This window comes from Xyrauchen texanus, chromosome 25, assembly GCF_025860055.1.
Source record: "Xyrauchen texanus isolate HMW12.3.18 chromosome 25, RBS_HiC_50CHRs, whole genome shotgun sequence".
NCBI lineage: Eukaryota > Metazoa > Chordata > Actinopteri > Cypriniformes > Catostomidae > Xyrauchen > Xyrauchen texanus.
The window spans coordinates 24,920,762-24,937,207 of NC_068300.1; the positions used below are offsets into that span (position 1 = coordinate 24,920,762).

Consider the following 16,446-nt stretch of genomic DNA (forward strand, 5'->3'; position numbering starts at 1 on the left):
AATAAAACAGATTTTAATTTTAAGGGCCAGCAAAGCTACAGAAATAAATAGTCCAAATGTTTTATGTTTAGCTATTCATTAACGGGATAGTTCACCAAAATGTACAATTCTTATTTCATTTATTCACTTTCATGCCATCCCAGATGTGTATTTGAACACAAATTAAGATTTTTAGAAGAATATCTCAGCTCATTTGGTCCTTTCAATGCACCTGAATGGTGACCAGATCTTTGAGGCTCCAAAAAGCACAGACAGTCATAGTAAAAGAAATCCATAAGACTCCGGTGATTTAAGATATGTCTTCTGAAGCCATGCAATTACTTCGAGTGAGAAACAAATTAATATTTCATAAATGTTTTACAGTAAATCTCCACTTTCACTAAAGTGAAAGTTTAGATTTATACTAAAAAACAACTTAAATATTTATCTGTTTCAAACCCACACCTATTATACCACTTTTAATACTGAAGTCATATGGATTACTTTTATGCTCCCTTTATGTGATTTTTGGCGCTTGAAAGGACTGATCACCATTCACTTGCATTATAAGGACCAACAGAGCTGAGATTTTCTTCTAAAAATCTTTGTTTTTGTTCAGCAGAAGAAAGAAAGTCATACATATCTGGGATGGCAGGAGAGTGAGTAAATGATGAATTTAAATTTTTTGGTCAACAATCCCTTTAACACTGTTTTGTAAGAAAATTCCCAACAACTCTGTTCAGGTCAAAAAAGACCCGGTATAGTAGAATAGATATACAGCACCTCCATTTTGATCATAAACATGCATATTGCCATAGTCTTATTTATTTACACTAAACACAAGCTTTTAGAGGTATTTCAACTGGAACTCTTTCCACCTAAATGTCAGAGGTGGTATACTATTCTTTACAGTAAATGTATAGAAAAGCCTTCATTTTGAGTGAAAAAAGCTGAAAATTTTAATAATTACAAACATTGTATCTACTTGAAACAAATACAGAATTATAGTTTCTATTTTAAACAATTTTTTTGTTTGGTTGTTTGCTGGTTTGTTTGTTTGTTTGTTTGTTTGTTTAAAAAATAAGCAAATAATCTATTTACTTCCATTAAAAAGTTTCCCACACATACCTCTAGGGAAAAGGATGGCATAGATACATGGAGGTGGTCTCTTTTCACTTTGGCCAGTAAGCAACCAACAAGCAATCATTTAGCAATGCTCTTGTAACCACCCAAAATATAAATGTATTCTTTTTTTTTTTACTTATTAATTTATATATTGTTGTGGAGAATCAAAAGGCATTTTAACTAAATGCCAGATTCAATTTTATTCACAGTATTTGAACGGTTGAACAGGTCATAAATGAACCAAGCACATCAAACATCACTATTACTAATGCTCGTAGTTGGGTTTAGTGATCCCTAACCCTAACTAGGGACCAGAAAATCATAGAGACTTGGGGGTGGGCTCATTTGCTCACAGAACACACTAGCAACCGCACAGCAGTGCACCAAAAAAACACTCCGAACAACTTTGCAAACCGTATATCAACTCCTTGGCAACCCTCCACAACACGCAGCATCATGGTGACTAGCACCACTTATATATTATTTTATTTTACACTACTTTGGTATACAATTTGAAATGTGCATATACACTATATACTATATTACAGTATATGTGTTATGTTTTTCTGCAACAGCAAACAGGATTTTGGGGTCTTAATTTGAGATCTCTTCCTCAGTGAGTACAGTAAGGCAATAGCAGGGCTTTGTTAGCTCAGAGGTATGCCTGCTTTGCCAGCTGTCCTCCCACATTCTTCACAGCTTGTCCATGTAAGGCAGTATCAGAGAGTGGCACACAGACCAAAGGAAGGGCAGCTTTAACAAACCAAACCTTCAGACAACATATTCAAATGATTGTTCACTCATAAATAAAATATGTTCATCCAGAAAAAATAGCATGAAAGCAAGTGACTGAGACTGACATTTCATTTTTTGATCACAGAAAAACGAAAATTAGTTGAAAAATACAAATTGAAATTAGGGTAAATGAGAGTAAATGATGACAGTTTTTTATTTTTTTATTTTTTTACTGTCCCTTTAAAGTTTCATACCTGGATGAGAAGCTCCAACATTTATGATCATCGTTCATTATAGGTGTTGTGATTAAAGGACAGACTATTTCCCTTTGTCAATCACTAAAGTACATTTTTTACTTTACTTTTACTTTTTTACAAAACAATAATTCCTTAACTTTATGTCAGTTTTGCTACCTGCTTTGTCTTTTCTAGCCAAGAATATTTAACAGAGGATGTTTAAGAAGGGACTCCGCTGGCTTTCACTCACATTTAAGCCTCTGTCTCCAATAATTCAACTTCTGGCTATTTCATGGGTCAACCCACTGCCAGAAAGATTAAATGTAATACCAGGACCAGATTTGTCATTGCTAAGTAATAATATTTAGTGTTTCTGGACTGTGGAGTGTTGTTCCGCATTTAGGGAATAAAACAGAGATGGATTTTTCATTGTGCTTGGGGTGTTTTCCCAGCATCTTCAGTGTTGTGTGTTAGGGACAATGTCAAAATAGTGTCAAGGTTTTATTTTGGAGTTTGGTGTTATGTGTCTGTTTGTGTGTTATGGTGGGTGTTTTACTGTAGGTAAATGTGCGTGAGGTATGTGTAGTGGCAGAGGGATGAGAAATGGTGTGGTGCCAGACTGTCACAGTTGTCTTGTGTTGAAGAGTCAGGTCAATGATGATAGAGCCTGTAAATTCTGTAAACAAAAGTTTTCCCAGGCTCCTCAAGTCTGTGCATGTGACTATCCTTCCTAATTGTGTTTGTGTGTTAGTTGACATTTATTTAATATCTTTAAGACACTCTCGTGTGTGTGCGTGTGCGTGTGTGTGTGTGTGTGTGTGTGTGTGTGTGTGTGTGTGTGTGTGTGTGTGTGTGTGCGCGTGCGTGTGTTCGTGTGTGTGTGTGTGTGTGTGTGTTTAACACAGCACCTGTCTCATGCAGTCAGCTCTAGCACCCTGCTCTCCTAACTTTATACCCCGATAGCATCACAATTATTTTGGGACACTGGCAAGAATGTTAAACAGCTGTTGGGTGTTGTTAAAGTTTATTCTGAAATACTTTCTGTCTGTCGCGATCTCGATCGCTTTCTGTTTTCTTTTATTAAAGACCCCATGTAAACTTTAACAACATTCGTCACAGCCATCATAAAAATTATCACTGTGTTGACATATTTTCTATTGAAACAGGACATTTCGGTCAGAATATACAGAATTTACCTTTAAAAATAAATAAATAAATCCAATAGGCTTTAGTTACATCATAGCCATGAACCATGATTTGCTACTTGCTAGTGAGCTGCATGTAATGGGTGAGGGACATTCGAATTCTAGAGAGCATTTGATTGAACAAAATTTCTGTAGTGCAGCATGAGTCACCATTATTTATGGTCATTTTCAGCACTTTATTAGGTACACCTGTACACCTACTTATTCATGTGATTATCTAATCAGTCAATCATGTGGTAGCAGTGCAATGCTTAAAATCATGTATATACGGGTCAGGAGCTTCAGTTAATGTTCACATCAACCATCAGAATGAGGAAAAAAAATTATCACAATTATTTCAACCGTGGCATGATTGTTGGTGCCACACGGGCTGGTTTGAGTATTTCTGTAACTGCTGATCTCCAGGGATTTTCACGCACAACAGTCTCTAAAGTTTACTCAGAATGGTAATCAGAAAAACAAAAAACAAACAGTGAGTGACAGTTCTTCTGACGGAAACACCTTGTTAATGAGAGGTAGGTGGAGAAAGACCAGACTTGTTTGAGCTGACAGAAAGGCTATGGTAACACAGATAACAACTCTGTACAATAGTAGTGAGCAGAATAACATCTCAGAATGCACAACATGTCAAACCTTGAGGCGGATGGGCTACAACACCAGAAGACCATGTTGAGAACTTTATTAGGACCATAGTGTTCCTAATAAAGGTCTCAGTGAGTGTACATGACCTCAAAGCTAACAAACATGAACTGAAAGCCATGGAGTCTTTAAAACTGAATGTGACTGAATTCAACCCCATTTACTTGTTTCCAGATTTAACTGAGGCTGCAGCTCCGGGAGGGTTTAACACTAAATATGTTCAATAATCCAAACATCTCTAAAGATGTAATTGCAGACTAAAGCAGCAATAATCCTCCTCATAGAATCACCTCTTAGGAGGGACTTTAATGGAAAATTGCTGTTGCTCTAGCTCTAGTTGACCATCTGGCAAGGGAACATAAAGCGGATGTTCAATAGTTTTTTTTTTTATCAGTAGAGATGAAAGCCTCTGCTAGAAGAGAGATCAACATCCCAAAAATAATAATGCTCTGCTCATCATTCCTGTATCTATCTTTTTTATTCTGTTCAACAGTCCTGGCAACATCCAGTGCGCAAGAGCCTGACCATGCACATGGATGTACTCATGGAAGCTGTTATCCAGCAACCGGCGACCTCTTGGTGGGTCGGGAGAACAAGCTAAAAGCATCGTCCACCTGTGGCATGCGGAGGAGAGAACCCTACTGCATTGTCAGCCACCTGCAGGTAGAGCCCTCAACAGCTCTTATGGGCTGTCTCACATTTACACACACCATTCCCAGCTTTTTCAGAAGATGCTAATATAAACGTGTCAGACAACTCAAAGGAGTATATTCACTAGATAGATGACCCATTCCATCTGTATACCATGACATTTTCTAGGAGGAGAAAAAGTGTTTCCATTGTGATTCACGACGGCCTTACAATCCATTATCCAACCCTATAAGTCACCGCATTGAGAATGTCATCACCACCTTCAAACCTCACCGCAAGAAGTCCTGGTGGCAGTCTGAAAATGGTGAGATCAGAAGACCACAATCACTTTTGTCAAATAGATATGTTTACCCCTTCACTTCCACAGCTAACTATTAAAGGTGTACTAAGCAATTTTTGGTTTATGTTGTGATAGCTGATATGGCGGTTGTATTGGACTTATACTGACACCTAGTGATGTGGATGAAGCATTGCTCAACAGCAAAAGTTTTCCATTGCAAATGTGTAAATACAATTTTTGCAGTCAGCCATGTTTAATTAATTCCGTGAGCAAAAGTGTCCAATAATAGGGGGGTAACTTTGATACTTAGTAGGTCTTTGTGGTGGTGCAGTTACTCACCACAATCCGGGTGGCAGAGAACAAGTCTCAGTTGCCTCCGCTTCTGAGACAGTCAATCTGTCGAGCCACATTGTACATGACACCATGGAGACTCCCAGCATGTGGAGCCTCATGCTACTCTCAGCAAACCACGCACAAATTACCACGTGCCCCATTAAGAGCGTGAACTACTAATCATGACCACGAGGATGTTACCCCATGTGACTCTACCCTCCCTAACAACTGGGCCAACTTGTTTGCATAGGAGACATAACTGGAGTCACTCAGCACACTCTGGATTCGAACTCGCGACTCCAGGGGTGGTAGTTAGAGTCAGTACTCGCTGAGCTACCCAGGCCCCATGTGTAAAACTTTTTTAAAGTTTTAACTGCTTTATAAGAAAGAGACATAGACAAAAGTTGACAAGAAATCATTGAAAATATAGGATTGAGACACATTGCAGGTCATTACTCTCAGTATGTCTGGAGCATGTGTGCTAACTGCTGCACCTTGGCTCCAATCACAGATAAATATTAAGGACTATGGAGAACCATGTGTTTTGAAACACATGCATCCATTTGCTCTCATATGACAGATGTCAAATGGAAAGTAATGTGTTTGCCAGGAAATATGATTGCCTCCCTGAGCAATGCAAACACATCTGCTTGGCAAGAACTTACACTGAAACACTTCACATGCATTATTAGAAGGTTGATGTTCAGGGCAGTCTATTAATAACACAGAGGGTGATAGGGGACACTCAGAGTTTGTATGCACTCTGGTTTGGAGCAAAATGGCGCTGCAAATTGACCTGAAAATAGTACAAAAGTATAATACATTTTTTTAATTAAAATTGTTAGTGCTACAATAATTGTAGGTATTGAGAAAAAAAGTACATATAAGTAAAAGAGTGGAGAAATGGAGAAGGATTGTTGGTTGACTTGGCTTTTGTTCACAGCTCACCCTGACACACACTCCCCAAACTTTGCAGTATTACAGATAATTACAGATGGAGTTTGCTGCTGGCATACCAACAGAGAGAGGCAGAGAGGGATGAAAGACAGAAGTAAAACTTTAATTGAGAAAAACATGGATGGAGTCCAGGATGGAAGGAAAGAAAATATAGAGAGGGGGGATCTGTTTAATCCAAGCTTTAATATTGCCTGAACTTAAAGACCTATTGAAATCATAATTAGAGTTTTGTTCAATTTGTTGCTTTTAGTCCATGCAAGTTAGCTTTGAGTTCATCTGCTAGTGTCCTCATAAGCATTGACAAAATTCACTTTCAGCAGATATATACATTTAAAAAAGGTATCTTAGTTTAATAAATAGTTTTTCCTCGCCCAGCTTTGCATCAGGACCTTATAATCCTGTCAGGGTTTATTTTGCGATAACAACCGGCTGGCTGTACATTATTGTGCTTATTACTACTAACGTCTAGGTTACGGATGTAACCTCCGTTCCCTGATGGAGGGAACGAGAGGTTGTGTCGAAGAAGCGACACTAGGGGTCTCTCTTGAGCGCCGAATATGCCTCTGATCTATGAAAAAAGGCCAATGGGAATTAGGAAGACAGTATTTGCCTACCCCGCACCCGGACATACGGGTATAAAAGCGGGGAAATACGTCGAGTTCATTCAGAATTTTTCGGAGGAGCCAGAAATGGTCCTGCCACTCGTATTTCGGCTCGGCTCAGCAGCGTGGCTGGGGGAGAGGTTGTGTCGAAGAAGCGACACTAGGGGTCTCTCTTGAGTGCCGAATATGCCTCTGATCTATGAAAAAAGGTCAATGGGAATTAGGAAGACAGTATTTGCCTACCCCGCACCCGGACATACGGGTATAAAAGCGGGGAAATACGTCGAGTTCATTCAGAATTTTTCGGAGGAGCCAGAAATGGTCCTGCCACTCGTATTTCGGCTCGGCTCAGCAACGTGGCTGGGGGGACATAACGTCTCGTTCCCTCCATCAGGGAATGGAGGTTACATCCGTAACCTAGACGTTCCTCGTCTGTCACTCACTTTGACGTTTTGTCGAAGAAGCGACACTAGGTGACCAATTCAAATCACGCCATGCACTGAGCCATGTACGTGTACTGCTGACACAAGAGTGGGCAAGTATTTCACGTGCAAAGGTGACCAGTTGTGTCAGACTGCACGTACCCTTCCCCAGTGCCCCATAAAAAGTCGTCGGAATCCTTTAGGCGATGCTTGCCAACCTGGGGACGGGTCGAGCCTAGCTGGCCTGGGTGTGATAGGCCAATGAAATGGCATCCACCACCCAGTGGGAAAGCCTCTGTTTGGAGACAGCGTTCCCTTTCCGCTGTCCACCAAAGCAGACAGCTCTTTGGAGAGCTGCTCATAACGTCTAAAGCTCTGTGTGCGGTCCAGATAGGTACGCAGATAGGTACGTACCAGACACAGCAAAGAAGGGGCTGGGTCTGCCTCCTCCCGGGGCAGCGCTTGCAGGTTCACTACCTGGTCTCTGAAGGGCATGGTAGGAACCTTGCGCTCGCGGTCTTAGGATCACATGTGTGTCTGCCGGACCGAAATCCAGGCAAGTGTTGCTGACAGAGAATGCTTGCAGTTCCCCGACCCTCTTGATGGAGGTGAGCATGATCAGCAGGGCAGTCTTTAGAGAGAGGGCCCTGAGTCCAACTGATTCTAGCGGCTCGAAGGGGGGTCTCTAAAGGCCCGCAAGGACCACTGAGAGATCCCAGGAGGGGAACATGCTTGGCCGGGAAGGATTTAACCTCCGGGCGCCTCTTAGGAACCTGATGATTAAGTCGTGCTTACCCAAAGACTTGCCGTCTACTGCGTCGTGGTGGGCCGCAATAGTAGCAACATACACCTTGAAGTTGGAAGGGGACAGCCTCCCCTCCAACCTCTCCTGCAGGAATAAGAGCACTGACCTAACTGCGCACGTCTGTGGGTCTTCAGCCTGGGAAGAACACCAATTTTAAACCTTTGGCCATAATGACCATCGTTATGTTTGGAGGGAAAAGGGTGAGGCTTGGAAGCTGAAGAACACCATCTAAACCATGAAGCATAGTAGTGGCAGCATCATGTTTTAGGGGTGCTTTGCTGCAGGAAGGACTGGTGTACTTCATAGATGGCATTATGTGGATATACTGAAGAAACATCTCAAGACATCAGCCAGGAAGTTAAAGCTCTGTCATAAATTGGTCTTCCAAATGGACAGTGACCCCAAGCATACCTCCAAAGTTGTGGCAAAATGGCTTAAGTCAAAGGTATTGGAGTGGCCATCACAAAGCCCTGACCTTAATCTGATAGAAAATGTGTGGGCAGAACTGAAAAAGCGTGTGCAAGCAAGGAGGCCTACAAACCTCATTCAGTAACACCAGTTCTGTCTGGAGGAATGGGCCAAAATTCCAGCAAATTATTGTGTGAAGCTTGTGGAAGGCTGCTTACAGGGTTGGGAGGGTTATTTTTTAAATATATTCCACTACAGATTACAGAATACATGCTGTAAAACGTAATTTGTAACGTATTCTGTTAGATTACTCAAGGTCAGTAACATATTCTAAATACTTTCGATTACTTCTTCAGCACTTGTTCCCCTTCTGTTGCTCTCTCCACGTTGTGTCAGAGAAGCGACACTAGGGGTCTCTCTTGAGCGCCGATATTCAAAGGCCAATGAGAGTTGGCAGCCAGTATTTGCATGTCCCGCCCCAGACATACGGGTATTTAAGCGGCACAAATACGGGAGTTCATTCAGAAAATTTCTTCGGAGCCGATGGTCGTGTCTGCAACTGCTGCGTATACACACCGAGTTCCTGCTATCCCTCTGCTGCATGCTGTTGGATTCTACAGCGCACAACAGCGGCTTTCTCCTGTTGCACGGCTGTGCACTTCCTGCCCCTGGGCGCTTCGACAGTGCAGATTAAAAAACTCTCACGAGTTTTTTTCATAAAAGAGTGATTTTATTTAAAAGAGTAATTTCCTCTAAAAGAGCAAAACACAGCGACGTTGAACGTCCTTTTAAGGACGCGTCTTTATAAAGATGCCTTTCCGCCCCTGTGTTGTTTCTGGATGCGGTAGAGTGCTCTCCGCTTCCGACGGCCACAGGCGTTGTCTCGAGTGTCTGGGCCCGACACGCTGCAGGAACTGCGCTCAGCGACCGACCTCGCCCTGAGAGCGACGAAGGTCACAGCGCAAGCGCTCGGGTAGGCGATGGCCACGCTAGTGGTCCAGGAATGTTAACTGTGGCTGAACATGGTCGAGATGCGTGAGGCCGACAAGACTCGCTTCCTCAACGCCCCTGTCTCCCAGTTCGGCCTCTTCGGCGACACCGTCGAGGACTTTGCCCAGCAGTTCTCCATGGTAAAGAAGCAGATGGAGGCCATCTCTCACATCATGCCTCGCCGCAAGCCTGCCGCCATGGCCCATGCCCCGTCTGCTCGGGGCGGGTGTCCTTCCACGGCCAGAAGACAAGTTCCTGCTCCGCCTCAACCCGGGCCCGCTCTCAGCCCCAGCATCGAGCAAACCGCGGGAAGCGCACGCCCCCGTCTCACGGACCCCCTCGAGGACCCGGAAGGCTCCCAGGCACTCCTGAGACAACGCACCCAGAGCCCAAGACGTTAGCTCCGGAGGTGGTAAGACCGCTCCGTCCCCCGGTGGAGGGCCGGGAGGAGAATCCTTTGTTTTTTAATTTGCCGCACCCCCTAACAAGGGCTGCGGTACCCAAATTCTCAATAAAAGAGCTATTTCCTTTGTCTCTGGGGCACATGGCCCGCAAATGCCGTTCTCACGGCACTCTGCTTTCAGGCCTGAAAACAGTCCCGGCTCCATGGATGCGGTTTCCCCGCCTTCAGCCCCACGACTGTTCCCCGGCCGGCCGGTTCAGACGAGTCCAGAGGACACCAGCATCAGACCTCCTCCTCAGTCACGAACCCGCCCCCTGCCGGATGCGCGGAGGGAGGTAAGTGCTTTGAGTTTATTCTCAGCACCAGAGGCTCGGGACACCACGTTGCCTCCCGACGGCGCGTTACCTGTTCCGCACTGCTGCGAAGCCCCACCGGGTACGTCCAAAAAACTCGTCCCCTTGGTGCCCCTAGTACGGAGTTTAGAGGCGTAGCTTTCACTGCCCAACCCATCACGCTGGCTGCACCGGACCATTCGACTCGGTTACGCAATTCAGTTTGCCAGGTCTCCGCCCCCCTTCGTGGGCGTACATTTTTCCGCAGTACACGGCCAACATGCCCATTCCCTGCGCGAACAAATCGCCTCCCTTCTATTAAAGGACGCGATAGAGCCTGTCCCTCCAACCGAAACGAAGAAGGGTTTCTAAAGCCCTTACTTCTTTGTACCCAAGAAAGGAGGCGGCTTACGACCGATCTTGGACCTGCGAGATTTCAATCGGACCTTGTCCAAACTCCCGTTCAAAATGCTCACCCAGAAACAAATTCTATCTGGCGTCCGGCATCTAGATTGGTTCGCAGCGGTAGACCTGAAGGACGCGTACTTCCACGTCTCAATTCGCCCACGACATCGACCCTTCCTAAGGTTCGCGTTCGATGGCCAGGCGTATCAGTACAAAGTCCTCCCCTTCGGCCTGTCTCTGTCCCCTCGCATCTTCACGAAGGTCGCAGAGGCGGCTCTTGCCCCGCTCCGAGAAGCCAGCATACACATACTCAATTACCTCGACGACTGGCTCATACTGGCCCACTCCCGAGAGTTACTATGCGCACACAGAGACCAGGTGCTCAGCCACCTCAGCCGTTTGGGGCTTCAGGTCAACTGGGAAAAGAGCAAGCTCTCCCCGGTCCAGAGCACCTCTTTTCTCGGTCTGGAGTTAGAATCAGTCTCAATGACAGCACGTCTCTCCAACGAGCGTGCTCAGTCAGTGCTGAAATGCATCGCTTCCTTCAAGCCAGGCGCCGTGGTCACGCTAAAACGTTTCCAACAGCTCCTGGGGCATATGGCATCCTCCGCGGCGGCATATGAGACCACTTCAGCACTGGCTCCGGACTCGAGTCCCGAGATGAGCATGGCGCCACGGCACGCACAACGTAAAAGTAACCTCTGCCTGCCGCCAAACCTTCAAACCCTGGACAGACCTCTGCTTTCTAAGGGCAGGAGTACCCTTGCAGCAGGTGTCCTGACGCGTTCTGGTCACAACCAACGCCTCCAAATTGGGTTGGGGCGCCGTGTGCAACGCGCGCGCTGCCACAGGCCGGTGGAACCGAGGCCCGTTGCGCTGGCGCATCAACTGCCTAGAGCTGCTGGCTGTTTTTCTGGCCCTGCAGAAGTTTCTTCCATTAATTCGGAAACAAACACGTCCTAGTCAGGACAGACAGCACCACGGTCGTAGCCTACATAAACCGCCAAGGCAGAGTACGCTCCCTCCACATGTCACAGCTCGCCCGTCATCTCCTCCTTTGGAGTCAGCAGCGACTCAAGTCACTGCGCACCAGGCAACCTCAATGTGATAGCGGATGCGCTGTCAAGACAAAGCTTGCCTGGCGGAGAGTGGAGGCTCCACCCCCAGACGGTCCAGCTGATTTGGGACCGGTTCGGCAAGGCTCAGGTAGACCTGTTTGGCTCCCAAGAAACCTCCCACTGTCCGCTCTGGTATGCCCGGACAGAGGCTCCCCTTGGGGCAGACGCGTTGGCACACAGCTGGCCTGCGGGGCTGCGCAAGTACGCATTTCCCCCAGTGAGCCTTCTTGCACAGGTGCTATGCAAGTTCAGGGAGGAGGAGGAGCAAGTCATTCTGGTAGCCCCTTACTGGCCCACCCGGACTTGGTTTTCGGACCTCACGCTCCTCACGACAGCCCCTCCCTGGCGAATTCCCCTGAGGAAGGACCTTCTTTTTCAGGGACGGGGCACGCTCTGGCACCCGCACCCAGACCTCTGGAACCTCCACGTCTGGCCCTTGGACGGGATGCGGAAGATCTAGCCGGCCTACCACTGACTGTCATAGACACAATCAATCAAGCCAGAGCCCCCTCTACCAGGCATCTTTACGCTCTAAAGTGGTGTCTGTTCGTTGACTGGTGTTCTTCCTGAGCCGAAGACCCACAGAAGTGCGCAGTTAGGTCAGTGCTCGTGTTTCGTCAGGAGAGGCTGGAGAGGAGGCTGTCCCCCTCCACCTTCAAGGTGTATGTCGCCGCTATCGCGGCCCACCACGACACGGTAGACGGCAAGTCTCTTGGTAAGCACAACTTAATCGTCAGGTTCCTAAAAGGTGCCCGGAGGAGAACTCCTTCCCGGCCTAACCTGTTCCCCTCCTGGGATCTCTCAGTCATCCTTACGGGACTCCAGAGACCCCCCTTCGAGCCGCTTGACTCAGTTGGACTCAGGGCCCTCTCTCTCAAGACCGCCCTGCTGATCGCGCTCGCTTCCATCAAGAGGGTCAGGGACCTGCATGCGTTCTCTGTTAGCAACGCTTGCCTGGAGTTCGGTCCGGCAGACACTTTCGTGATCCTAAGACCACGACCGGGCTATGTGCCCAAGGTTCCTACCACACCCTTCAGGGATCAGGTGGTGAACCTGCAAGCGCTGCCCCGGGAGGAGGCAGACCCAGCCCTTTCACTGCTGTGTCCAGTACGTGCTTTACATATTTATCTGGACCGCACAAAGAGCACCAGACGCTCTGAGCAGCTCTTCGTCTGCTTTGGGGACAGCAGAACGGGAACGCTGTCTCCAAGCAGAGACTCGCCCACTGGGTTGTCGACGCCATGTCCCTGGCTTATCACACCCAGGCCGTGCCCCCCCCCCTTGCGGGTCCGAGCTCACTCCACCAGGAGTGTTGCGTCCTCATGGGCACTGGCTAGGGGCACTGCCCTAGCAGACATTTGTAGAGCAGCGGGCTGGGCAACACCTAACACTTTTGCGATATTCTACAATCTCCGAGTTGAGTCAGTATCGTCCCATGTTTTCTCAGGTACCGAGCCCGTAGAACTCGGTAGCACACCCACGATCTGACCGGGTGAATCGCTTGCACCTAGCGCCCTTCCCCCTACAGTGCGCCTTCATTCCCAGGAGATCTCAGGTTTGTGACACTGGTTGATTCCTCCCTAGCCCTCATGGGTCGCAGTTCAGCGGAGGAACTCGCCGACCCAAGCCACTGCGGGTACCGCAAGCTACCCTGTACTGGTATAGGTGCTCCACAGGTAAGGCCTCCTTTGGACTCACCTGTGTGTAACACCACGGTTCTGTCCCCTCTGGCAAGCGGACTCCCGTGTTTCCCTTAGGCAGTCACGGCTGCCTCGGTTGCCGTGCTGTATGTTCCCCCCTCTATGAGGCTGGATACACCACCGCACCAACTTTTCCACATAGGCCCTAAGGCAGGCCTCTGATGGTTTTGCCACTTAAACTTGCCTCCCCTCTCGGGTAGGCGTGGCCTCCGCAGGGTCTTCTCCGCCCTGAATAAGGGCTAAGACCCCCTTCCCTCAATGCGTGTAAGGGCCCCGGCCTTAGTTGCTCTATCGCGAGAAACATAGAGAGAAAAGAGGCCCGGCCAGGCTTGGCCCGTTCCCAGGTTGGCGGCCAGCACCTTGTCTCCCAGGGTAACGATAAGGAATCCTGATGGCTTAAATGGGGCATTGGGGAAGGGTACGTGCAGCTTGATACAGTTGATCGTCCTGCACGTAAGAATACCTGCTCGCTCCTGTATCAGCAGTTCACGTACACGGCTCAGCGCATGGCACTTTTATAAGTGGACCCCTAGTGTCGCTTCTCTGACACAACGTGGAGAGGCGACAGAAGAGAACGTCTAGGTTACGTATGTAACCTCCGTTCCCCGATGGAGAGAACGAGACGTTGTGTCTCCCCTGCCACGTCGCTGAGCCGAGCCACTGTTGTGGCCGGACCATTTCCGGCTCCTCAGAAAAATCCTGAATGAACTCCCGTATTTGCGCCGCTTAAATACCCGTATGTCCGGGGGCGGGACATGCAAATACTGGTTGCCAACTCTCATTGGCCTTTTTTCATAGTTCAGAGGTGAATATCGGCGCTCAAGAGAGACCCCTAGTGTCGCTTCTCTGACACAACGTCTCGTTCCCTCCATCGGGGAACGGAGGTTACATACGTAACCTAGACGTTTTGACTATATAAACTCTGTAGAGTAAGACAAAATACACGTGTTAAAAATACATTATCTGAAAAACCTAAATATCTTATGCAGTGTTGTTTTTAAAACAAGATCAATCAAATTAATCTTGTTTTAAGGATTTTTAGATATTTTTACAGGAAAACAATAAAATCAATTATTATCAAGAATATGATTTTTGCCCTAATATCAAAGGTCTTAAAAGAAAAAAAGAAATTATGATCTAACGTGAATTTATTGATAAAAAAATATGATCGTGCCTGGTAATATGTACATGTAAAATAGCTAGAAATAGCATTTTAGCTTAGTTTATTTCTATTTCTTCTGCTCCAAACGTACTTGAAACTTACTTCTCTGTCTGCTCGTATGAATGTAACACATCATAAGAAAGTGTTTCACCGCTGTTCAAATGCACTTTGGATCACATCATTTATATGTATAAATGTTTTGCATCTGAAAGGACTAAATATTAAATGAAACAAATGACAATATGCAAAGTAATCTCTTCAGTAATCAAAATACTTTTTTGAATGTAACTGTATTCTAAATACTAATTATTAATTGTAACTGTAGTGGAATACAGTTACTTATATTTTGTATTTTAAATACGTAATCCCGTTACATGTATTTCAATACTCCCCAATCCTGGCTACTCAAAAAGTTTGACCCAAGTTAAACAATTCCAATCAATGCTACGAAATACTAACAAAGTGTATGTAAACTTCTTACCCATTGGGATGTGATGAAAGAAATAAAAGCTGAAATAAATAATTCTCTCTACTATTATCCTGACATTTCACATTCTTAAAACAATGTAGTTATCCTAACCAACCTAAATCAGGGAATGTTTTCTACAATTAAATGTCATGAATTGTGAAAAATTTAGTTTAAATGTATTTTGCTAATGTGTATGTAAACTTCTGACTTCAACTGTACATTTATTACTAATAATAATCACAATAAACTATTTTTCACCATGTAATATTGTTAATTTGTAACAGTATAGGCTCTTTACGGGTGCCAAGAAACTTGCTGCATTTGCATAAATTTAGAATAGTACATTTGCACCCCATGAAGGACATTATTTAAAGCTGAAATTATGTGATTATACTGCATGTAATATTTTACATTATATGATAGAAAACCTTTATATCTTAAAGTTGAATTTCAATTATATTTACAGTTTTAGAGCATGAGACGGGCCCCTGTGTGTCAGCTCTGTGACTCCTCTGTGTTTATTGAAATGACGGAATTCATTAGGGGCTTTCACAGGAAATGGTCACTATTTTAGCTCATGGTCACCATGGCTTCTAAAACTTTTCTTAATCAATGTCATATAATGAACAGTAGTTCAGTTGTCCAGCACTTGTTGTGTGTGTCACAAGCATAGAACCATCTGGGTCAAAAGATATCCGTCATCATGACCCTGTATCACCCCTGTATTTCTGTGCTCTTCTGAAACCTAGTGAGGCAGCATTTTAAAGCATAATAATAGGCCTATAATTATTTCTAGTATATTATTTATGTAGAATACATAAAGTATGGCCCCATAACGAGTCGTTGTGAATTAGAAATGTGAGGCGCTGACTGTATGACTATGGAAGAAGAGGAGTGCCAATTAAAAAAGAATAAAGGAATAAATGCTCAATCTATTAATTTGAAAATAAAAATGTGACTATGTAAACCAATTTATAAATGGACCAAAAAATAGGCACATTTAAATGTGTTTATTTAATTTAATTTAATTTATGGATTAATTTATTTCATTTATGTTTAAAAATAATTATATTTGCAATAAAACGGCACATTAATAAGTAATTTTTAATTGACCTTTTCAAGTGCATTTTAAAAAAGCATTTGGCAATTGCATTTCTTCATTCATTTTCCAGTTGCTTTTCTTGATTGTTTGAAATTTGTAACCCGCACACACACACACAAGACGAGACAGTCACAATGTCGATGGGAAACTACTTTTATTCCAACAAGTGAGGCAGGCAAAAGTACAAACAAGGGCAAAACCAAATGAGAGTGTCGAGGGAAGCGTAGGGTCAAAAGCCGGGGAATCAAAGTAGAGCAAAGGGGCAAATCCGGGAGAGAGTGGTCAACGAGAGCGGGAGGTCGAAGCCGGGAAACAGGATCAGAATAACGAGCTAGGGGAATACTGGAGCTGGCAAGCTAAGGGGTAACAATCACAAGGGAGTTCGGAA

General features: G+C 45.2%; 1 protein-coding gene across 1 annotated transcript in view; it reads left to right on the forward strand.

The window, feature by feature from the left end:
• LOC127619057 (laminin subunit beta-2-like) overlaps window positions 1–16,446 on the forward strand; it is a 71,365-nt gene that overhangs the window by 19,030 nt on the left and 35,889 nt on the right. Inside the window, exons 3-4 of the mRNA XM_052091780.1 lie at window positions 4,413–4,582; window positions 4,739–4,874. Of these exons, the coding sequence (XP_051947740.1) occupies window positions 4,413–4,582; window positions 4,739–4,874 (306 nt within the window). The remainder of the gene's footprint in view (window positions 1–4,412; window positions 4,583–4,738; window positions 4,875–16,446) is intronic.